This window comes from Geotrypetes seraphini, chromosome 4 (genome assembly GCF_902459505.1).
Source record: "Geotrypetes seraphini chromosome 4, aGeoSer1.1, whole genome shotgun sequence".
NCBI lineage: Eukaryota > Metazoa > Chordata > Amphibia > Gymnophiona > Dermophiidae > Geotrypetes > Geotrypetes seraphini.
The window spans coordinates 235701793-235726533 of record NC_047087.1 but is presented as its reverse complement, the minus strand read 5'-3'; the positions used below and the strand labels follow the sequence as shown (position 1 = coordinate 235726533).

Genomic DNA, 24741 nt, shown 5'->3' with positions numbered 1-24741 from the left:
CTGCAAGTATAACCAAAAGTCTAGGAGATCGCCCAGTTGGAACTTATATGTTTTGACTTAGACCAAGCCAAAACAGGTATAAGTTCCGAATAGGAGCCGCTGAGCTGATCGCAGCTGCCACGATCAGCTCAACAGCCCCGGCAACCTGCCCCCCCTCCCCCACTGCAACGATCGCAGCAGGAGAGATGTTTGACAAATTCGTGGGTACTATTGTTAGTAAAACTCTATATTGAGTACATTTAAGAAACTTGTTGTATTTTTAACCTTTTGTATTTTGCTGATTGTCCAGCCCTCTTCTGTGTAAACCACCTAGAAATCGTTTGGTTATGGTGGTATAGATGAATAAAGTTATGTTATGTAAAAAAGTGCCTTTCCCAGCTTTGACACTGGCATCCTGCAATTAAAAAAAAGAACCCCATTAAGAATATGCATTTGCTGTGAAAAATCCTAGCTAAATTTTGGTTTTCTCTATAGAAAAATAATTTATTTTTAAAAACTGTATCTTTTACAATTTTTTTATTTGATTTATTATTTGACATTACCCCCACACCATAGGTATCTGAGCATATTACAATAAACATAGTTTGAAATATTTTGAAACCAGTTCTTTAAAAGTTATTCTAATACGGTAAGGGGCTGATTTTAGAAAGGACATCTAACTTACCCCCACCCATCCCCCCTTTTATGAAGCCGCATTCATACTTTTTATTGCCAGTCACAGTGGTAAAAGTTCTGACACCTATAGGAATTCTATGAGCGTTGGAGCTTTTACTGCCATGGCCGGCAATAAAAAAAAAATGCTAACAAGGCTTCATAAAGTGTGTGTGGGGGTGGGGGTGGGGGGGTATAATTGGCAAAATACCCTTAATAGCCTCAATAATTGCTTTTTTAAAAAATTGAGTGATAGGCACCTATTGTGTGGTGCTTAGCGGTGGCATGTCACCTAAAGAATAAGTGGGTGTTTCTATGGGCAGAGCATGACTTAGATGCTGCTAAGCACCATTCTCCAAAAACCTAGGCGCCTGAGATGTAGGCCTTTAAAACTCTGGCCTACATTTCAGTTGCCTAAGTTTTTATATAGGCGCCACTAGCCATGATTCTGTAAACGATGCCTAAGTGTGATTACCATAAGGCCAGTGCCATTATTTTAGGCGCTGTCCAATTTAGATACCATTTATAGAATCTGCCCCTAGGGAACTCATATACTGCTAGTATATGCTGATAGGGCCACAGGACTCATAGGAATAAACTTCACCTCCTGTTCTAACTGTTAGTTATTGACTTTCATGTTTCATGACCTCAAAGCACTTTCACCTAATCTAGTCTGCATTTCATTACTTGCATGTACCTCTCACATGTTTGCCTCTTTCTCTTGCTTTTCTATTTAGATGAGCCTCTCTTCACGTGACAGCACGATGCCAATAATTCTTGCAAAAAATTCAGCTGTGCATCTTTCAGGTGCCATCCGAACTATTGGGGCCGCCACAGTGGCCAATTATGGTGAGGACTCTCTTTTGTTTTGTGGTTTGTTTTACAAGTTTGAAGTCTTGGAGGGTAATGCTACTTTCTTGTACAATCCGACTTTATTCCGGGACCAGTGGGTTATTTCTGTCTACCCGCCAGGATTTTGTAGGAAGCCTCAAATTAATTTAACCCCTCCCCCTCTTACCTTGTCACTGGCTCAGTAAACATCAGTCTTTCTTCCTACAAGCCAGGCTGTAGGAGCTTGCCTTTTCTGCTAGTGTTTAATCTTTGTATTTTCAGTCTTTGCGTTTGTAGTTTTCAACATCCAGAGGTTCCCTGTGGGGGCAGCTCCAGTTGCTGGAGATCACAGATCTTGGGGAAAAGTCTGTTTCTGGAGGGATACCTGCTTATCAGTAAGCCCTCTGGACAGCCTGCACATCAGATCGTGACTCAGGGACGGTTCCCTTGGGAGCTAGCTCACCCTAGGTTTGTCTGCTAGTGGATCGAGCGCAGGCTGTGTGGTTCTGTGGAAGTGCGTCCGGGATCGGAGCCAGAATGCGTTCCTCTACCAGGCGTGCTGCGCAGGTGACCAGCAATGAAAGTCATACCAATGGGGCAGTGAGAAGATTCAAAGTTCAGCTTTCCATCATGTTCAGGCAGAGGATCTCCCTGTGAGATGTTTTAGCTCCATTTACAGTGTTTCCCTGTCAGCACATATTTCTGTGAGTACTAGCTAACAGCTTGAATCAGAGATTTGGGGGGCTCTTTCAAAAGGGATTTTTAGGTGGTTTCCCTGCATACCCTACCCCACCCCCTAAAATTCTAAAATCTCTGGTTTTAAGGGTTCTCTGTGGTTTTCCCAGGCTATTTTTAGTCAACTAGGCCTTCAGTGGCCATCTTGGATTTTCCCAGATTTGATTTTAAAGTTATTTTTTATACTTTCCAACATTATTTTTGAAAGAAAACCACATAGATGACCTTGCCAAGGCAGGATACATGCCTCATTTGTGGTGGATGTCTGTAGGATGCACAGCCTTATTCCATATGCGCTGCAGCCCATGAGGGGTGAGAGACTTGCCTGGATTTGGTGCCTTCAACCTCCAAGGAGAGTCTTCTAGTACCTTCTGTCCCGACTCCTGTGCAAATAGTGTCAGGGCCCTGAGGAGTGTGAAGGCGACGCTATGGTGAAATGCAAGCATCTGGAGCACAAGGGTGGCTTCCACCGTGGAGGATGGGTTTTTCCCAGATTTTGTTGATATGCTTTATCAGGCATAATTGGGGGGGGGGGGAACTGTGTCTGCCTGTCTCCCGCTGGCCTCCGTGCCAGGCACAGGGACCCCTGTGACTGAGGTCCAGGGTCTTTTCTTTTGCCTCCCCTAGGGGGTGCCAGCAGGTATGCAGACAGTGCCCACATTTGCGCCAGATTCACTTTCCATACCTCTGCTTTTGCAGGAGGGCTCTGCGGTGGCCACAGCTGTTGCAGATCTAGTGGTTCTCCATGATCTGGATCACTGCGGACCCCCTGATTTGGGGGAGATTTTTCAAGCATGCGCTTATTGTGGATTTGATCTCTGAATCTCTACAGGCATTAAAGCTTCAATCTGAGCTGCTTGTCTACCTTTCAAGTACTGGTAAGCTGGATTTCTATTTTATGACCAGCCTTTATAGAGTCCAAGATATGGTTACACGAAGTGGTTCAAAACATACTATACAAAACTAATCACCAATACCACTTCCAGACAGAATGTATCCAAAATATATTACTAGCTGTTCAGGAAAAGGCCTCAGAATAGGAGCCTACGTGCAGTCTTATCACAGACTGAGACTTCAACGTAGCAGCTCCTTGCTCCAATCATTGGCCAAAAAACCTGAATATTTCTTTAATTCACTTTAATTATTTTTAAAATAAATATGTATACTTTTTTAAGTTTTTTTTAAATTTTTTCTTCAAATTATTCTAAATCTAGTGGATACACCTCTCTGATAGTTTGAGAGAGAATATTTGACAACTGGAAACTGAATACTTATCTCAGCGTTGTCATTGCTGGTTCAAATATTGCCTGTTCACTGCCAATATGTTGCCACATATTGGCACATATTGGCAACATATTGGCAGTGAACAGGCAATATTTGAACCAGCAATGACAACGCTGAGATAAGTATTCAGTTTCCAGTTGTCAAATATTCTCTCTCAAACCATCAGAGAGGTGTATCCACTAGATTTAGAATAATTTGAAGAAAAAATTTAAAAAAACTTTAAAAAGTATACATATTTATTTTAAAAATAATTAAAGTGAATTAAAGAAATTTTCAGTTTTTTTGGCCAATGATTGGAGCAAGGAGCTGCTACGTTGAAGTCTCAGTCTGTGATAGGACTTTACGTAGGTTCCTATTCTGAGGCCTTTTCCTGAACAGCTAGTAATATATTTTGGATACATTCTGTCTGGAAGTGGTATTGGTGATTAGTTTTGTACAGCCTTTATAGAGTGCCATCTGATAGGGTTTAGCACTCAGTTTTGGGGAGCCCCTAGTTAGGGTGTCCCCTTCTGTCAGTGCATACTGTTTCTACTTATAGCACTGTTATTATCATTCAGGTTACTAATATTTGATATCCTGATTTAAGTATGCTTACTTGTTGCTGTTTTGCATTTCTAATTGTGAGCAAAATATACTTATTTGTTGGAGAGTGTCCCCGTTCCCACCCTCTTGTTATTATCCTCTACAGATGTTCCTGGCTGTTTTGCTACTGACTGATGTTTACAGAGCTAGTGACAGTGATGAGGTATGAGGGGGAGGAGTTTAAGTCTATGAAATTTGAGGCTTCCTACAAAGTCCTTGCAGGTAGACAGAAATAACCCACTAGTCCTGGAATACACTGTGAATTTGCAAGAAAGAAGATTAGCAAAGGTAAGAACCTAATCTTTCATTCTATGCAATTCAAAATTTTCCAAAAGAATAGTAATTAGTTTGATATAATTTTTTCATAAGTACATATGAAAATCTGAGTGACAAGGAAAAAGTACAATAGTTAAGCACTGAATTATTTGAAACATTCTCTATAAGATACCTTTAGCTGGGTGACTAATGTGCGGAAAATGGGATTGGTATGAAATGGACAAGTCCTGTAGTTCAGATTGTAATTTATGATATTTGATTTTCATTGTGAACTTTTGTCTCTAATTAGGAGTTCGAGTTTTTAATTCCAATCCTGCTGCTAACAGTTTGAATTTCATTGGAGGGCCAGCGATCCTACTGGACCTCATTTCCATGGCCACTGATGACCATGCGATGTATGCAGCTGTTAAAGTCCTTCATTCCGTGCTGATCAGTAATGCCATGAGTGAAAAACTGATGAAGCATATTGATGGATACAGGGTAAAAAGAATAGACTGGATTCTGAGTAATATTTTCATTTTGTACATGTAACTGAAATTTATACATGCTTAGAGTAATTTTATAATAGGCAACTTATATGTGGAGGGGAAGAAAGAACCTATTTCCAGCCTATTTTACAAAGAGATTGTATTGAACCAATCCCAGATTTAAAATATACTGAGCTAGAAGACCAAAGCTAGTATTAAATGTTTTAGGAGGAAATATTCAGTATGACAGAACTATACAGGTAGCCTTGTAAGCTTACTTTTAAAATTGGCCCATCTTCATGAACTCTGAGTCATCATTGAAGCAGAGTATCTCAGGACCCTTAGGCAGGTTTATTTGCTTCTGTTCTATCCCTGTCCCCGTATCCATGAAGCAATGTGACACTTATGCCAACCTGGACACTCAGCAGTGATGAGAGACTTGGTGAAATAGAGAAAGAAAGGAGGACAGTTTGAACATTATTGTGACATTTATATTTCTGTTATGGATCAGATGCAGACTTGGAAGCTATTTGAATTTTTGAACAGAAGACACATTGTGATGCTTATATTTAAAATGTTAATTCACGATATTGCATGATTGAAAGGAGAATTTAAGTGGTATGTGCAAGCATTTTTGAAGAGCTGCGTTTGAGTGGCCAATTTCAAAAGTAAGCATACTGCTTGTAAAGTCTTGTCATACTAAATATTTCTTCCTAAATCATTTAATACTAGTGTTGGTCTTCTAGTTCAGTATACAGTAAAACCTTGGTTTGCAACCATAATTCGTTCCAGAAGCATTCTTGTAATCCAAAGCACTCGTATATCAAAGCGAATTCCCCCATAGGAAATAATGGAAACTAAGATGATTCATTCCACAACCCAAAAATTTGAATACAAAATATTATACGTATTGCAAGATCTCACCTTTTAGAACAGTCACTACATTCCTGCAGCATCAGAGAAGAACCATCGACTCAGTTGTGATGTGTGTATACTGTATGTACTTGTATTGCAAGACATTGCTTGTATATCAAGTCAAAATTTAATAAAATGTTTTGCTTGTCTTGCAAAATACTTGCAAACCAGGTTACTTGCAATCCAAGGTTTTACTGTATATTTTATTTGGGATTGGTTCTGTACAATCTAATGGCCCCTTTTACAAAGCCACTTTAGCAATGTTGCTGCAGTAAATACCCCAAATCCCATAGAAATTGAATGGGCTTCAGTGCATTTACTGCAGCAACATCTTTACCACAGCTTTATAAAAGGGGCCCTTATTTTGTCTGTTAGCTCTTCCTTTGTTTTTTTTTTTTATATATTCAAAAGACACATAGCTATCAATGTGCCTTTATAAAATTACCCTACCAAATTCCTAGGAATCACAGCTAAAAAAGTTGTGGATGTTTATGCCTATTTAGAAGTGGTCATACATAAATTGTGCATATATGCATGTATTTTGTAAATATTGATTCCCATGAAATGCCTGCTTGCTTCAATCCTACTGAGGTAGAACTTACAAAAATTATTAAAAGGAGAAAATGCCTGAGTGTTAAAAGTCCACAATAGGGGCTACAGCAGTTACAATCATTGTCTTAATCCCTTTAAAAATATATACTAGATCAAAGTGGGGGGGAAAAAAGCTTGAAAACAGACCCCCCCCATGCTATATAAACAAATATACTCCAAGTAGTAAACATTCAAATCCATATAGCAAAATAAGAGGAAGAAAGTAATAATGATTTGAATGAAAAATATATAGAAAACATAAATAGCTAGCTTTATGTATTAGAAGGTTATATTTTTTTTGTTGGACTTTAGAAGAAACACTGTCTTGTTGGACTTGTTTTTTTTTTTTGAATTTTTAGTAATGAAGGTGCAAACTGTGCTTTGAAATTACATTGAGTCTTCAATAAATATCTTCCCTTTTTTACCTATAATATATTGTAAATCTTCCCGTACCTCCTTTTTCCCATTTCTGTCTGTCTGGTTTTGGTTTTATTTAGTATCTGTTTATTGTTTTTAGAAATGATCCTCTTTGCTTTTATATTGTAAACCGTTTAGATTTAACTTTTTTTTGTTAATATTTGCGGTATATCAAATAAGCTAAATTGAAATTCTACTAGGCATTTCCATACCAAATGCTGCTGTTTAGAGAGAGGTATGCACTCTTTCATTCAGATCTTTGAGGGGTGGGAGGGGATTAGTGAGCAGTTGGTGGGGGTCATACCTTAAAGTATTCAGTGGTCATCTAGTCAGTTAGGGATCCCTTGTGGCACTTAAATGCTTCAAAAACAGGTCTAACTATAAATGTCTAAGTTCTGTCCAGGATGTCTTGGAAAAGGTTTGATTATTACATTACATTAGTGATTTCTATTCCGCCATTACCTTGCGGTTCAAGGCGGATTGCCGCAAGGTGTCCAAGTTAAGCACGCCCGAAGCCTGCCCAAAACATGCTTCCCATCATGCCCCCTGGAACTCTGGACACACAGCGGGAGAAACGTCTTGCTAGATGTCCAGGAAAAGGGTTTTGATTATTGGCACTTGGACGTCCTGAAGATTAAGATGGCCAAGTGCTGACTTAGATGATTTGGGGGACATTTTAGTTTTTTGATTATGAGCCCCCTACTATCCAGACTTCTGAGATCACTGGTATAATAAAACAAACTAAAATAAACAAAAATATAAAGCTGCTGATGTGACAACAATGGTAAGCAATTTTTCTTTTAACATTTTAACAATTAAATCTGAGTAGTGCTGTATATGAATTTTTTTTTTTATTATGAAAAGATTAAACAGGGTAGATAACGGTAATTAGTTTACCAGATTTAATAAGTAGAGCATAGCCCCTTATGAAACCAAAATTTACTAGGGTAATTAAGGCAGTTTATAGGGATTGTGTTAATATTGCATTTCACTCAATATAATTGGGTCTTGGCCTAATCAAATCTCTGAAAATGATACACGGGGAGAACCTGCCAGTTCTGTTGTCAACATTAGTGGAAGAGAACAATGTTTAGCTTAATTAGGATAAAAATGCTGTGTCAAAGTGGTCAAACTCCAATCAGTGGCTATTTGACTTTTTCATTCCAAAATATTATTTGATTTACTGTGAAATGTTTCCTTTAACAAAACAAGCATGGAATGATTTACACTAGGTAGCTATATAGAAGGATATAGACTAGATTTATTAATGGACAGTTAGAATAGCACAAATCTACCATTTCAGCTAAGGAAGTATTCATTTCTATTAACTACAATGACAGTACTATAGTCAATGATCTTTGTTTCTAATGGCAGCTTGAAGGCAAATTCATTGGTAAGGGTTAAATAGTTCTCTGGCATATTTGTATACATTTACATATGACTTTGCATTTCTTAATAGGTTTAAGAAGTAAATTTGATTCAAAATCTGTGCTGTAAATAGATGCAGGAGGGATTGGATTCTTTTTCTGAAGATTTAAGAATGGAGCTTCTAACTGAAGCTGAGGCATTGGGCCAAGAGGGGATCAGCTCTACAGATGTACCCTGTTCACTGGGTACTTCCTTGTTTCTCATGATTTGGACTTATCCCCTTTAAAGGCACAATTAGAACAAGATACACCCTTAGCCAGGAACACTTATACTCTGCCTGATTGGAAATCTAGCCTGCACATGCACTTTTAATTGCAATGAAGAAAGTAGTTTTCAGAAAAGAACAGTCTTCCCAGATCAATATCATCATTTTACCTTGTTAAATACTGTTGAACATTGGACCGTTGTATTGTTAATTTTCTTATAGTGGCTTTTGAGAATCGCACATGGGTGTCCTATATAGAATTGCATCTGTCTTGATGGAGAGGCCTAACCCTGCCTAACCACCCTGATTATCTAACCAGGATCCATGTCACAGGCGCTGGTTAGAGAATCGCATTACCGCTGATCTCATTGCCATAAGGGAATCTCCCTGCGGCAATCAGGGAACCTATCTCCTCCTGCGAAGCTGGCCAGCAGGAGGGATGCCCACTCCCTCCTGCCAGAGCAGGAGGGATGCCCACTCTCTCCTGCCAGAACTCCCAAAGGCCCCCCCAATGTCCATGGCAGGAGGAGTGCCCAATTCCTCCTGCTGCCACTGAGACATCCCTGGACAGGACGGATGCCCACTCCTTCCTGCCGCCACCCCCGAAGACATCCCTGGGCAGGAGGGATGCCCACACTCTCCTGTGGCCCCCACCCCCATGTTATCCCCGGGCAGGAGGGATGTCCACTCCCTCCTGCTGCTGGCCCCCACATCCTCTTAACCCCCCCCCCCCAAGATCCCCCTGCCACCTCGTTGAATGCCTCCCATACCTTTCTCTGATGGCTGGAAAGAGGGATGCTCACTCCCTCCTGTTGGCAGGCTGCCTCCTTAGAATGGCAGGCCTTCCCCTTCCCATTGTATCCCAGATGCACTGGGGAGAGGCTAGAGGTCCTGATTGGCCCAGGTGCCTAAGGCCCCTGCCAAAGGAGGGGCCTTAGGCACCTGGGCCAACCTGGAATGCACTGGAAGTGGCCTAAGATTCCGATTGGCCAGATCCATTAGGCCACCCCCTCTTGAGCCAGTCAGGGTCTTAGGCCCCTCCCCGGTGCATCCCAAGATGCACTGGGAAAGGGAAGGCCTGTCATTTTGTGGAGGCAGGCCTGCAGACAGAAGGGAGTGGGCATCCCTCTTGCCAGCCATCAGAGAAAGGTATGGGAGGCATTTAGTGGGAGGTGGCAGGTGGGTCTTAGAGGCATTCGGGGGGTGACAGGGGGATCTTTGGGGGTTTGTAGGATGATGGGGCAAGAGGCAGGAGTGAGTGGGCATCCCTCCTGCCGGGGGATTTCAAGGGGGTGGCAGCAGGAGTGAGTGGGCATCTGTCCTACCAGGGAATGTCAAGGGAGGTGGCTGCAGGAGGGACCAGGCATCTCTGCTGCCGAGGGATATCTCATTGGCGGCAGGAGGAATTGGACACTTCTCCTGCCACAGACATTTTTTTTGGGGGGGGGAACTTCGGGTGTTCCAGCAGGAGAGAGTGGGTATCCCTCCTGCCTAGCCAACTTTGCGGGGGGGGGATGGGTATCCTGATGCGGCCGCTAAACTGATTGCAGCAGGGAGATTCCTTTAACGTGATCGGCATAGTGTCTACATCTATTTGAAATGTAGCCCTAGGGCCACCTAAACTCACCTAAGACCACCTACGGGTGAAATCACGCCCATGCCTAGCCCAAGCTTAGTCGGGGCTACGCATCTCTCTAGGCTTGCAAAAATGCCTACAATGTAGGCTGCCTGTCTCTTTTTTTTTTTTTTTTAAATGCACATCCCACTTGGCTGGTTAGACAGAAGTAGGATGCCTACCGCTGCCTCCAATCGGGACACCATTTATAGAATTTGTCCCCATATGCCCAAAATGAAGTGATCTCAATCAAGTCTTTATGACACATCCAGCTAGTCAGAGTTTAAGCCTATCCATAATGAATAGACATAGAATAGACTGGTATGTATTGCTGACATTATATTCAAATCTATATCAAATATATTCATGGTTGAGAATCACTGGTTCAAGCAGTTCAAATAGCAAGGATTTCTAGGAAGAACATTTTTTGGCAGCTAAGGATCTAGTGCATGGGCTCATAACTGTTTCTGGTCCCTGCATCTATTTTTCTTATCAATAAAACCCTTGCACTCCCTTCCTAAACCATATGTCCTTAGTGATTTCTGACTGCTACTGATGTCACTGTTAGTTGCTAAGAGTGCTAACTGCTAAAATGTCATTATAATTACAGTAGTTCTAAGTTATACTACCAGTAATTGTCTTAAAAACTGCTTTCACTCTGTCTAGAACAGGGGTAGGGAAATCTGGTCCTCGAGAGCCGTATTCCAGTCGGGTTTTCAGGATTTCCCCAATGAATATACATGAGATCTATTTGCATGCACTGCTTTCAATGCATATTCATTGGGGAAATCCTGAAAACCCGACTGGAATATGGCTCTCGAGGGCCGGAGTTCCCTACCCCTGATCTAGAAAGTTGCAATAAATTACCTCAGATTTCAAGATCCTTCACTGCATCCCATTTGACTTCTTCTCTTACCACTTAGGATGTGGGCACCACTGGCTAAAAACCCATGATCTAGTGGAAAAATTAAATATTGTCTATCAAAAGTTGATAAACATTCTTTCTATGGCACATGAACCATACTTAGCATCATGATATAACGGAGAAACTATACCTACAGAGATAAGTACTGAAATAACAAACATAACTTCTGCCAGTATGATTATCCAATATTTTCTTTTAGCTCTTAGCATGTCTACTCAAGAGGAAATCTCGACTGTTGAATAACAGAGTTTTCCAGCTGCTCCTTTCCATAGTTGGGACTACAGAACTTGGATTTGATTCTCTGGCAATTCAAAATCATACTGCATTCCAGCATATTCTCTGTGACTTTGAGGTGAAATTATTATTTTTGTTGTTACCCATAATGTTGTAGTATTATGGTATTTTAATTCCATTCTGATATCTGCAAAGTATATTTCCTGCTTTTAATGCACTTGTAGAATCCATATAGTTCTAAATAAATTGCTTAGATCAGAGGGATTGTAGTTTCCTAAACTGATTTTAAGTTAATTAACAACAATAAGATTAGGTCTGAGGTGTTAGTGGGGTACATTAGTGGGATTTGAGGGATGGGGTTAGTAGAGTATGCCTTTGAGTTAGGGGTAAATACAGTTTGTTATTGGATCTAGATCCTTGAGGGCCACAATACAGTTGAGTTATGAGATTGATTTGCATGTACTGATTGAATTGTATGCAAATCAATCTCATGCATATTCATTGTGGACATCGTGAAAACCCAACTGGGTTCTGGCCCTCAAGAGTCATGATTGCCCACTCCTGGTCTAGAGAGTTAATGGGGCATGTTATTGTGTTGGGAGACTCAATGGATGGGTAAGTTAAGTAGGTTGATATGTTAAGGATAAAAGCTAGTGAGTGGGGAAGCTAGAATGGGGACTTGTGAGGCTCTCTCATCTGAGACTTTTTTGCAGGAGCTCTAGACCAGTGGTTCCCAACCCTATCCTGGAAGACCACCAGGCCAATCGGGTTGTCAGGCTAGCCCTAATGAATATGCATGAGAGAGATTTGCATATAATGGAAGTGACAGGCATGCAAATCTGCTCCATGCATATTCATTAGGGCTATCCCGAAAACCCGATTGGCCTGGTGGTCCTCCAGGACAGGGTTGGGAACCACTGCTCTAGACTTTGTCTTCTTAGATGTGTAGCTTCAGACTTGAGGTTCCTGTGTGTGGAGCATGAGACTTAAGCTTCTAGGGTAAAATTGGTCATACATTTGGGATCCCTTAGCTAAAGAGCTAAAATTTAGGAGCTCTTTAACTAAATTATGGTAAAAAGTGACTTTAGTGTATCCTTACACAGGTCATTCAACACAATAAGGCTATTTTTTCCACATGGGTAAAATAGCTGTCTTTCTGTTTTTTTTTAATTAATAGATATACACTAATTCCCCCATTAGTGCTTGACCATTAGCATGTGAGCCCCTAATGCCACACATTTTGTAAGCAGTAAGGGCTCAAGCACTAATTACACGATAATGAGCACGCAACAGTGTAGCTGAGCTAACCGATTAGCACAGAAAATGCATACTCTCTGTCCCCTGACATAACCCAGAACTAAAATATAAAATCTATTTTTTAGTGCACAGGTGTCAAACTCAAGGCCCACGGGCTGAATCCCCCCGGTGTTATCTTGAGGCCAGCTCCCTCCTCCTCCTCACTGCCACAGTGTGCACAAAGCCACACTCCTACTTCGTCCCGTGCCTCATCCAGAAGCATTCCCTCTGACGTTGTGATGTCAGAGAGAAGGCTTCTGGTTCAGGCACAGGATGCGGCTTTGTGCACACTGTGGCAGTGAGGAGGAGGGAGACGGCCACAAGATAACACCATGGGCATTGGACCGCGGACCGCATAAAACGGCCACGTGGGAGCCAGCAAGAAGGTAAGACACCTGCCGGAGGGAGACACAGCACAGAGGGAGGGAGACAACAAAGATAGGGGTAATGATTTTATTTTCAATTTAGTGTTTGAATTGTGTCAATTTTGAGAATTTTAATCTGCTGTCTATATTTTGCAGTGCTCAGGAAGAAATACATTTGTTTTTTTTTTCTCTGGGGGTCATTGTACTGCATGCAGAGTCTTGAATCTTAGGGTTTCGTTTGTATATATTAGTATTTTAGTTTGTGGTCACATATTTGCATAGGGGTTATCTGTGTTCTGGTAGGTTGTACTGCATGCAGACTCTTGAATCTTAGGGTTTCTTTTTTATATATTAGTACTTTTAGTTTTTGGTCCTGTATTTGCATAGCAGTTATCTGTGTTCTGGTAGGAATGAATGTTGAGAAGCATACAGTGTGCTTTGTTTAGTTTAATTTTGTGGTTAACCATTACCATTATGTGTTAATAAGATTATATTGTGTGTGTATATATGAAAAATGAATGGAAAAAATGGTGTTACAATTAGTACTATTATGGGGCGGGGTCTGGCCCATGACTTAGCCTGTGTTTTGGATTTTGGCCCCTTAGTGCTCCTTTTACAAAGCTGCCGCAGGCGGTAGATTTCTAGCTAGTGCGCGCTAATCCAGTGTTTGCGATAAAACCACTAGCACGACTTTGTAAAAGGACCCCTTAATGTGATTGAGTTTGATACCCTGATTGTAGAGCATGAGAATTATGCACTGATCACAAAATTACTGTGGGACATCTGAGCACGTCCTGAAGTGAGGCCTTTTTTTGCTGTGGTAAACACACATCAGTGAGTTGTATTAAATTTAACTTTGGTTCTTATCAACTGAAATTAATATACACTTCCCCCTCCGTATTTGCGAATTCTGTATCTACGGATTCGATTATTCATGATTCTTGACCAGAAATTTTTTTTTTAATTTTTTGGGATATTTTTAGCCCCTTAAGCCTGCCCACGTAAGCCTTACCTGGTGGTCTAGCGGGTTTTCCGTGCAGATCGCCCACAGGAAATGGCTCGAGAGACTACGGGAGCTCAAGGCAGCCATTTCCTGTGAGCGATCTGCACAGGGCAGGAGAGTGGGAAGATTGCTCCTGTTTGAAAACCCGCTAGACCACCAGGTAAGGCTTAAGGGGGGGCTTACAACGCTAAAAATAGCGGGGGATAAGGGTAGAACCGTCCCGAATATTATTCACAGTTTTTCCATATTCGCAGGCCGGCTCTGCCCCTAACCCCTGCGAATACAGAGGTGGAAGTGTAGTAGCAAAATAAAAATTAATCATTTTAATTAATTTTTATTTTATTTCAGTTCTTAATATACAGATTTTTGTACTGATTTATTTTTAAGTTCAGATTGCATTACTTATCAGTATCATATTATATTAGAAGTAAACTTTTTTTTTTGCGTGATTGTTATGAAAAAAACAGCACTAAAGGCTAATTTTTACTCTGTGATTTTATCAGCTCCCAAATATGTTGTATATAGAAAAAAATGAGCACAGTACTTGAACAGTCATGGAATATTACCATATTTCCCCATATATAGGCCATATATATAGGGTTTTACAAACTCATGTATGGGGCGCGGCCTAGTTAAACATTTTAAATCATCCCCACCCCCCACCCCGGTACCATTTTCATATGCCCCCTTTCTGGCACGTGGCTCGGATCTCCAGCGGTGCAGGGAAACTACAATCTCTTCGGCATCTGGCCTGCCTCCGCACCGCTTGCTGAGTGGCTGAGGACAGTTCTCGCGAGTGGGCTTACGAAAAATGTACCGGGGGTGGGAGGAAGAATGTAAAAGGCAGGTGAGGTACTGGAAGATATGTTGCAGCTAATACCATGGGGCGGCTTATCTTCCATTTTTTAAACATAGGCCGCCCTTTTCTGCGGCCTATACATGGATGCAGCAGAGGGATGGCCTATATGTGGGGAAATACAGTATATACGTATACGGTATATGGTATATACGTGAGTAGAAAAAGTGTTCAAGTCTCTGTCTCCAGTAGTTAGTATTTTTTTAAATTAGCAGTTGAGTAAATGAAATATTATATCCATGAATTTTCATCCTTATTACTTTGCTTTTCAGCTTTGGTTGATTGCGCCAGACAATCTGGACCTTGTTCTCTTTTCACATCTTATTGTTATCTTCAAAGATAAAAGGTGAGAACACAGTCTGACATTACAGAGTATTTTCTTAAAGCAGTGCATGTCCATCTTTTTCTGGAGGTACACCCAGTCTATCAGATTTTCAGGATTATCACAGGGTGAGGGGGTTGATTGGACCATTTGATGATCAAGTGAGAAAAAGGGTTCTTAGGGCAGATGAAGCCATAACAGAAAAACTAAGGGCTATGGGCTAGATTCACTAGGGACACCGATCATGTCCCGACCACTTTGCAACCCGATTTTCCTCCGACCCGATTCACTAACCTCGTGGCCGATCATCCTCCTATCCGATCCACGCATGCAAAGTAGAAATGACACAATTCACTAAACTAAAGAAGGCACACTGACTGCGCTGTCCGATCCAAAAACAAGCGACTTGAGCAAAAACCCTGATCTCTGCCCCAATTCTCCTGCTCTCTGCCCTGATTCTGCTTCTGCTGCTCTCTGCCCTGATTTGCTTCTCCTGCTCTCTTCCCCGATCTCCTGCTCTCTGTCCCGTTTCTGCTTCTTCTGCTCTCTGCCCCAATTCTGCTAATCAAAGCCTTAACCCTGCCAGTGAACTTCAGGTGACCAGCCGTGGCTTTGACATACAGGCCCCCGAGACAGCCCTTGATCGATCCAGTGGCCGTGACTCGTCACCCTGCTCTCTGGCCCGACTCTCCTGCCCTTCCCCGCAGTGCAAGTTTGTGGTTTTAACCCACGGGTTAAAACCACAGGCTCACGAAATAAAGTAAAGTAAAAAAGTAATGTTTCCAGCTCTGCCGGGCACGGAGGGCCAGAGCATTCGCAGACCATCTACAGGCAAAGAAGATGTTCTGCACATGCATTAGGATCACTGGAGAGCATTCCGTGCGGTCGGTTGGCAGCGTGATTCTGATCTGAATCAACCCCCCGGCCACGGATCGGATCAGATCGTTCACGGATCCGATCCGTAGCCTTAGTGAATTTAGCCCTAGATTCACTAAGCTCACCTTTGTTGGCTGATCTGTAGCCGAGACTTGCTGGGCAACTGATTCACTAAACAGTCCTCATGCAAATTATTTGATCAGAGGCATGCCCCACACCGACCCCACGGATTGCTGCAGAGCGATCCAGATGCTTACGCAGACCACACAAGCGAGGTCAAAACAAAGGGGGGGGGGCTGCAGTTTTAAGTGGACATGGAACAGATTACAGAACACACTGCAGCCAGATATACAGAACACGCTGTGGTTTCTCAGCGGGTCCAAGTCACCGGGCTCTCATGTTTCAGAATCCAGGAACATAGTCGTTCACTTCCATCTCAGACTGTAATTTCCTGGCCTTAAGTGACCTCTTTTGCAAAAACTATCTCAATGTTGAGGACCTAAGCACCGGAGACACAAATTATATGTATCCTTGCCCAAAATGGCCTTGTGACACCAAGTACACCGCTTGAAGTCGCTCAGTGCCTTGGACATGGAAGGAAAAAAATACCAACGCAAGGCCAAAGAACACAATGGTCCGAGTAGATGGTATACCAAAAAGGAGTTGACACTCCCGGTCTGAGAACAGCCTGAAAAGGGTCCGTAAGCCCAAAATCAAAAATTAATCAACAACTGAAAATTTCCATTTGAAAAGAAAGGGAAACTATGGCTAAAATAATGGGAAAGTACAAAAAACACCGCACAAAATACATGTACAAAATACACACACTAGAGAAACAGTGGAGTTTCTCTGTTCCATGGAAAACTAAGAACTGAAGGTCCTGTGAGTCGATGTTGGGCAGGAAAGCACTTGCACATGTGCAGTAAGGTCATTCTTGAGATTTTTAAAGTGATAGCACACTTTTTCACTGTCCGTACTGGGCTCCATGGATGACATCACCCACTTGTGAGAATATGCTGCCTGCTTGTCCTCAAATAAGAATGTTTACACTCATGTTGACTGATAGCAAAATGGTGTCAGTTACATATCGAACACATAAGTTGTTTATGGCATGACAGAAATTAAAGTGAACACGGGCTTTTAATATTTTTTTCCCCTTTTCAATAGATATGGATGTTTAAATGCTGAACTGGCACATCAGATGCAAGTGGTACCCAAGCTTCTCTTTCTTTTGAATGAACCCAATTTACCTCAGACAAAGGTCACCAGCATATGCACAGTGCTTACCCATTTGTTGACAGGCTACTTCAACATCCAGGATATTCTTAGGTAAGAAATGTAATTGGGGGCAGTTACTGCCCCCTTTTTTTTCTCAGTTATCTTATTTAAGCTGGCTTTTACTAGAGTTACCATATGGCTCCAGAAAAAGGAGGACGGATTGAGACTTACGGGTTTTACTTCTACTGAAAGCAATGGAAATATGGAGGACATGTAGAGACATCTGGACTTTACTTCCATTAAAAGCAATGGAAGTTAAACCCAGATTTACAATCCGTCCACCTTTTTCTGAAGCCATATGGTAACCCAGGCTTTTAATAAACCGTGGTAGAGCTTCTTACCATGGGCTGAGAAGATAAATGCTCCAATGCTCATAGGAATTGAATAAACGTTGGAGCATTTACCGTGGTAAAATGCTCTACCGTAGTTTAATAAAAGGAGCCCTTAGTTTCAGTTTCGCTTCGTACTGGTATCATTTAGTTTTAGTACTTAAAAGAAACAAAGGGGTCCTTTTACTAAGCCATGGTAGGTGTTAGTGTGTGTTTACCACAGGTTAAAATAGATTACTGCGGTCAGGTTTCCTGCATTGTTTTGGATCTGTGTGTTAAAAATTATTGTAAAATTTTTCTGGAAGGAGGCATGTCTGGAGGGGCAGAAAGTAGATGTTTCTGTACTTATCAGTTACCACATCTACATTGCCATGAGCTAATTGATTAGCATAAGAGCCCTTAACGCCTATAAAACTAGGTGTCAGTAAGTGCTCATGCACTAATATTTATAATGGCAATGTGCTGATGGTAAAATTAGAGCATGGCTGTTAATTCAAAATATAGGAAAACTGACTATTTTATAGCGGCTGTAAAAATGACCATAGCTCAGGAAAGACCATTTTTTACCACAGCTTAGTAAAAGGACCCCTAAATGACTAGAAACAAAAGACAATATAAAATGTTAGGTGAGGTCTATGGCTTTACTCCCTCCCCTCAACAGTAAAAACGCTTTAACCCCCATCCCCCACCCAGCTTCTATCTGCTTCTCTACTGTCCCTTGTAGGTCCCCCTAGTATTTTATCCTAATCTATCAGTTGGAACATAAAAACATAAGAGTTTCCACACTGGGACAGACCAAAAGTTCATCATGCCCAGTATCCTGTTTCCAACAGTGGCCAATCTTAAGTCACCAAATTCCAAAGAGTAAAACAGATTTTATGCTGCCTATCCTAGAAATAAGCAGTGGATTTCCCCAAATCCATCTTAATAATGGCTAATGGACTTTTCTTTTAGGAAGATATCCAAACCTTTTTTAAAATCCCACTAAGCTTACTGCTTTCACCACATTCTCTGGCAGTGAAATTCAGAGTTTAATTACACGTTGAGTGAAAAAAATATTTTCCCTTGGTTCTTTTAAATCTACCACTTATTAACTTCATTGCATGTCTCCTAGTCCTGAAAACAAACAAAACAACTGCAGATATGTACAAGATGCAGGCAAAATTTATTGTGACAAAACAAAAAGTATAATAAAAACCCTTTTACCAAACAAGGGACCCAACACGGTCCGTGTTTCGGACAAACCTTTGTCAGGGGTCCATGGTAAAAAAGGATAAAAAATATGCCACAAATTATGTAGAGTAAACTATCATAAACCAAAAAGACTAGTACGCTGAGATTTGCCAACTGCTGTAAAGCATCTCAAGAATGTTGGCGAATCTCGGCGTACTAGTCTTTTTGGTTTATGATAGTTTACTCTACATAATTTGTGGCATATTTTTTTATCCTTTTTTACCATGGACCCCTGACGAAGGTTTGTCCGAAACACGGACCGTGTCGGGTCCCTTGTTTGGTAAAAGGGTTTTTATTATACTTTTTGTTTTGTCACAATAAATTTTGCCTGCATCTTGTACATATCTGCAATTGTTTTGTTTGTTTTCCGGTTGGTGTTTTTTCTGCAGACAAGGTTGGACTTTTCCCCTCTCTTTTGTTGCTTTATGTCTCCTAGTCCTAGCATTTTTGGAAGGAGTAAACAAGTGATTCACATCTATCCATTCCACTCCACTCAGTATTTTATAGACCCATGTCGTATATCCCCTGAGCAATTTCTTCTCCAAGCTGAAGAATCCATTTTCTCTTAGGGAAGTTATCCCAATCCTTTTATCATTTTTGTCGCCCTTCTCTGTATCTTTTCTAACTGCGCTATATCTTTTCTGAGATGCAGCGACCACACCATGGAGCGATACAGGGGCATTATAACATGCAGCCTGGTTCCACCCTAGCTATGGAGGAGCCATCTTTGTGGAATAGGCTCCCCCTTCCCTAGAATGTTGCCCAGTTCCTAACAAATCTAAAATCCTCCTCCCTGCACCATTATTTTATCCATGCATTGAGACTTTGGAGCTCTGCCTGTCTCGTGGATAACTGAGCATGGAACGGTGAGCGCTTCTGAAAATGCTAGCCTGAAGGTTCTGGATTTTAGCTTCCTAACTATGAGCCTAAATTTGGCTTCCAGAACTTCCCTACCACATTCCCTTATGCCTGTGCACAGGGCTAGTGTGTGAGCCTTTGCTGTGGATAAGTGTTCATGTACTAATTTTTTAAAGGCAACTTTAGCGCATGGCCATTAGTAAGGAAAATGGGAAATCAGCCAGTTTCTGACTGTGGTAAAAATGGCCCTTTTGTGCAGGGAAAAAAACTCACTTAAGGGCATGCTAAGGCCACTTTCTGCTCAGCTTAATAAAAGGACCCTTTGTAAGTGGCTGTATCAATGAACTGAATTTGACTACCGCCGTCAAACTATGAATCGTATAACCATAAGAAAAATAAAAAGAGGATATTGAGGACTTTGGGAAAGACAGTTAATAGGATATGTAGCCTAAATTGATAATAGCAATATGTTATCACCAAGTTTTCTCTCTTTCTCAAAGAATTGGATTATTTCTTGTTTATACATTGAAACCGCCTTCTGTGAAAGAGAACCAGATTTGTTTGGAAAGAGTATCTAATTTATCAAATGAAGGTAAACTTTTTTTTTTCTTTTTTTTTCTCTCTCTTTATCTGTTAACCACCAGCCACTGACCTGATGAACATTCTTGGTAGAATTTGATAGGTCTGCCACCAGCTTCCGGAAGTCTGCAAGCTGCTTGTTTAAAATAATGCCCTTTAGATCAGTGGTTCCCAACCCTGTCCTGGAGGACCACTAGCCAGACAGGTTTTCAGGATAGCCCTAATAAATATGCATGAAAGAGATTTGCACATAATGAAGATGATAGGAATGCAGATCTGCCCCGACTACCGTATTTTCGCGGATATAACGCGCGCGTTATACGTGATTTTACGTACCGCGCATACCCCTCGCGCGTTATATGCCTGAGCGCGGTATAGAAAAGTTTTTTTACATAGTTCCCACCCCGCCCGACGCCCGATTCACCCCCCCAGCAGGACCGCTCGCACCCCCACCCCGAACGACCGCTCGCACGCGCTCCCACCCGCACCCGCATCCACGATCGGAGCAAGAGGGAGCCCAAGCCCTCTTGCCCGGCCGACTCCCCGACGTCCGATACATCCCCCCCCCCGGCAGGACCACTCGCACCCTCACCCCGAAGGACCGCCGACTCCCCAACAATATCGGGCCAGGAGGGAGCCCAAACCCTCCTGGCCACGGCGACCCCCTAACCCCACCCCGCACTACATTACGGGCAGGAGGGATCCCAGGCCCTCCTGCCCTCGACGCAAACCCCCCCCCCCCCCAGCCGACCCGCGCCCCCCCTGGCCGACCCCCACGACCCCCCCACCCCCCTTCCCCGTACCTTTGGAAGTTGGCCGGACAGACGGGAGCCAAACCCGCCTGTCCGGCAGGCAGCCAACGAAGGAATGAGGCCGGATTGGCCCATCCGTCCTAAAGCTCCGCCTACTGGTGGGGCCTAAGGCGCGTGGGCCAATCAGAATAGGCCCTGGAGCCTTAGGTCCCACCTGGGGGCGCGGCCTGAGGCACATGGGCCAAACCCGACCATGTGTCTCAGGCCGCGCCCCCAGGTGGGACCTAAGGCTCCAGGGCCTATTCTGATTGGCCCACGCGCCTTAGGCCCCACCAGTAGGCGGAGCTTTAGGACGGATGGGCCAATCCGGCCTCATTCCTTCGTTGGCTGCCTGCCGGACAGGCGGGTTTGGCTCCCGTCTGTCCGGCCAACTTCCAAAGGTACGGGGAAGGGGGGTGGGGGGGTCGTGGGGGTCGGCCAGGGGGGTCGCGGGTCGGCTGGGGGGGAGGGGGGTTTGCGTCGAGGGCAGGAGGGCCTGGGATCCCTCCTGCCCGTAATGTAGTGCGGGGTGGGGTTAGGGGGTCGCCGTGGCCAGGAGGGTTTGGGCTCCCTCCTGGCCCGATATTGTTGGGGAGTCGGCGGTCCTTCGGGGTGAGGGTGCGAGTGGTCCTGCCGGGGGGGGGGGATGTATCGGACGTCGGGGGGAGGCATCAGGCTTTCAGGATGGGGACAGACCTTCAAGGGGGGACAGGACTTCAAGGGAGGACAGTGCACGGAAGTCAGGGGGGGTGAACGGAGAGTCGGGACAGCGCACGGAAAGTCAGGGCGGGCGAAAGGAGAGTCGGGCAGCATGCGCGTTATATGCCTGAGCGCGGTATAGAAAAGTTTTTTTACATATCTTCGTGATTTATGCGCGCTATACCCCTGTGCGCGTTTTACAACGGTGCGCGTTATATCCGCGAAAATACGGTAGTTAGTGGTCCTCCGGGACAGGGTTGGGGCCCACTGCTTTAGATTATCTATCTTTGCAAATCACAATCTAATGTGGTTATTTTACAAACGTCTAAGTGTGCAAATAGCAGCTTTGACATCTGTAGATTGCATACCTGTATAAATAGTGATTTCTGAAAGATGCTATTTAATGCGGAAATACACTCCACACAGAGATTTTAAGGGAACGTGGTTTGGGAATACATGTATATGAGAAAAAAAAATGTTCATGTTGGGTTTTGTACCAGCATAGAGACAATGCACATATTTTTTAAAAGTTCTTGTTTCAGCCTGAGCCTTACTTGAAGGATTGAAGGAGTAATTCCCCTTAATCCCTTGCTTCTTCTACTTCTAAAATGAGGGGTGGGAGGGATTGTGTCTCACTACTTAATTGTAAAATAGAATAGCTACATGTGGGAGAAGCACCATTTGCTTGTGGAAGTTGTAAAATCACTGCATCCACATGAAAATGTTACTGTTAATGCCAGTCCTTGCACATGGAAGCTGCTGAGTTTGTCACCCATTTTTCCATGTGTAGATTTGTGCAGCGACAGATTCCACTGTGTGTGCTAGAAAATACACATGCACTTTTGCACATCTGTATAGATATTTTTTTACAAATGGCTCTTCATTCAGCGGAACCTTTTATTTAAAAAAAAATACCAGATGACAAGGACATCTCAATTCCAGTCTCAGTATTCTATGTGAAATGAGCCTTTATGTTTCACAGTGCACTCCAAATATTTTTATTTGGCACAAGCAAACTTGAAAAGAATTCCATTTGAGTTTCAGTCATTGCTTAAGTGCTGAGTCAGAGGGGTGTGACTCAGGCAGGGTGCTGAGACTGTAGCTTTAACCACTGTGCAACAATGGAAAATTTCTAAACTAAACCTATGAATTGGAAGAAATTTAAATTAGTGTAAATAATGATTACATGTACATAGGATACCATGCTTGCTGATCAAATATACATCTTATTAAGCTAACAAATATCTGTATACAGTATCAGCAGTATTAAACTGCAGTTTGTGGCTAACTATGGCATCCTGCTGTTTACCCCAGCAGCTGCTAATAGCTAAATTAAATTTACTAGTAGCTAACAGATAGTCGGAGCAGCTTGTGGCATTTCAGCAGGGAAAACACAGACAGGGCAGTTTGAAGGACAAGCACATTTTCATTGTATAAAAAAAATAATTCTGTTTACTCTGTTAATTCTGTTTATTCATGTTGGATTTAACACAAGGTGCTGTATATTTAAAGTGCAGTTATATAAATCAAGTGCTTACATTTACACATGTGTCACATGCATACATAAATGTACAGAATACTAACAAATCTAAACACTGGTTTGGTAAAAGAAAATTCTTTTGCTTTCTTAAAATATATAAGATGTGCTCAGAAAAATCTGGATGCAAGTGGAGTGGAGAAGTAACCTAATGGTTAGTACAGTAGTGTGAGAACATGGGGAACTAGGTTGAATTCCCACTGCAACTCTTTATGACCTTGGGCAAATTTTCCAAGTTTATTTATTACTTATATACCACTTATCGATAGGGATAGTCTAAGTGGTTTTTGCATTCAGGTACTCAAGCATTTTTCCCTATCTGTCTGTGTGAACTCACAATCTACCTAATGTACCTGGGGCAACAGGGACTTGCCCAGGGTCACAGGGAGTAGTACTGGGCTTGAACCCACAACCTCGGGGTGATGAGGTTGTAGTTCGGACCTCTAGGCCTCTCCTCCCTATAGCTCTAACCCTATGTCACTCAACCCTTCATTGCCTTAGGTACAAAATAAGTGCCTGTATATAATATGCTAACCACTTTGATTGTAACCACAGAAAGATGGCATATCAAATCCCATCCTCACCCCCTTTCCCTTTTGTCCAATATATATGCAAATAACTCAATTCACACACATACAGCTGGTCTAGTACATTTTTCAATCATTGCAAATCTATGAGGCATAATGCTATCTACGAGGCATTATGCTATCTACTGGACATCAAAAATGGTAAAAAGAAAAAGCTTGTCCTTCTATGGTGGATATACAGGAGTCTGTACTGTAGTTGTTGATTCCCATTTCCTGCGAACTGCAGAAGGGTATCACTTTAACAACTTAAAACTCCTCCCCTTCTGCAGTGGAGCCCAGCACCCTCCTCAGTTATTCATTCTGCAAGCAAACTCAGAAGGTGTGTTTTGCTCTGCTCTGCTTTTCTTGATTATTTTGGGGTGTGTTTTTTCCATCAGATATTTGAAATTCTTCGTGGCTTCGGTGCTCAGAGGAATCCTGCTCAGGCATACTCTGCCAGGGAAAGGATGCAGTCCCATATGGGAGGACTGCTGCTCCCAAGCTAGTCTCACAGAGTACCTATGGAGTCAGCCTGCTTTGGGTCCCTTCAGGAGGTCGGGGTTATGTCCTTCTGGGACACTCATGCCTGTAGATTTTATCAGAGGCATGAGTGCAGGCTGTGTGGCACCTGAGTAAGAACCCTAGGGGTATCAGGGAGTTGGCTGCATTATTTCTTCCCCCATCGTTGCATGGAAGTTGGTGGTCTTGGTCCATCTGTCCGGCAATCAGAAAAATTCCATTGACAGTTGAGGTCTGAGCAATTTCTAAGGCAGAAATCCTTTCGCGGCAGCCACACTGATTCAGACAAATGGGCACTAGAAGTTAAAGTGAGTACTCCCATTGTCTATAGGGAACATGATGGAGGGGAGGCTGGAGTTTTGAGTTTTAAAGGTTTCTGGAGTTAGTATCCCATTCTCCCTCCTCTAAAACCCTAAAATCGCTTTTTTTGTTTTTGCATTTAGCTCCAATGGCCAATTTATGGCGTGATTTTATTGAC

The 24741-nt window shown here is 42.6% G+C and overlaps 1 protein-coding gene across 4 annotated transcripts in view; it reads left to right on the top strand.

The window, feature by feature from the left end:
- The window catches only part of WDFY4 (WDFY family member 4), a 613830-nt gene that overhangs the window by 227182 nt on the left and 361907 nt on the right, over positions 1 to 24741 (top strand). For all 4 annotated transcript variants that reach the window (XM_033941175.1, XM_033941176.1, XM_033941173.1 and 1 more), the window contains exons 22-27: positions 1389 to 1500; positions 4649 to 4839; positions 11122 to 11274; positions 14949 to 15022; positions 17042 to 17203; positions 20073 to 20164. In XM_033941175.1, the coding sequence (XP_033797066.1) occupies positions 1389 to 1500; positions 4649 to 4839; positions 11122 to 11274; positions 14949 to 15022; positions 17042 to 17203; positions 20073 to 20164 (784 nt within the window). The remainder of the gene's footprint in view (positions 1 to 1388; positions 1501 to 4648; positions 4840 to 11121; positions 11275 to 14948; positions 15023 to 17041; positions 17204 to 20072; positions 20165 to 24741) is intronic.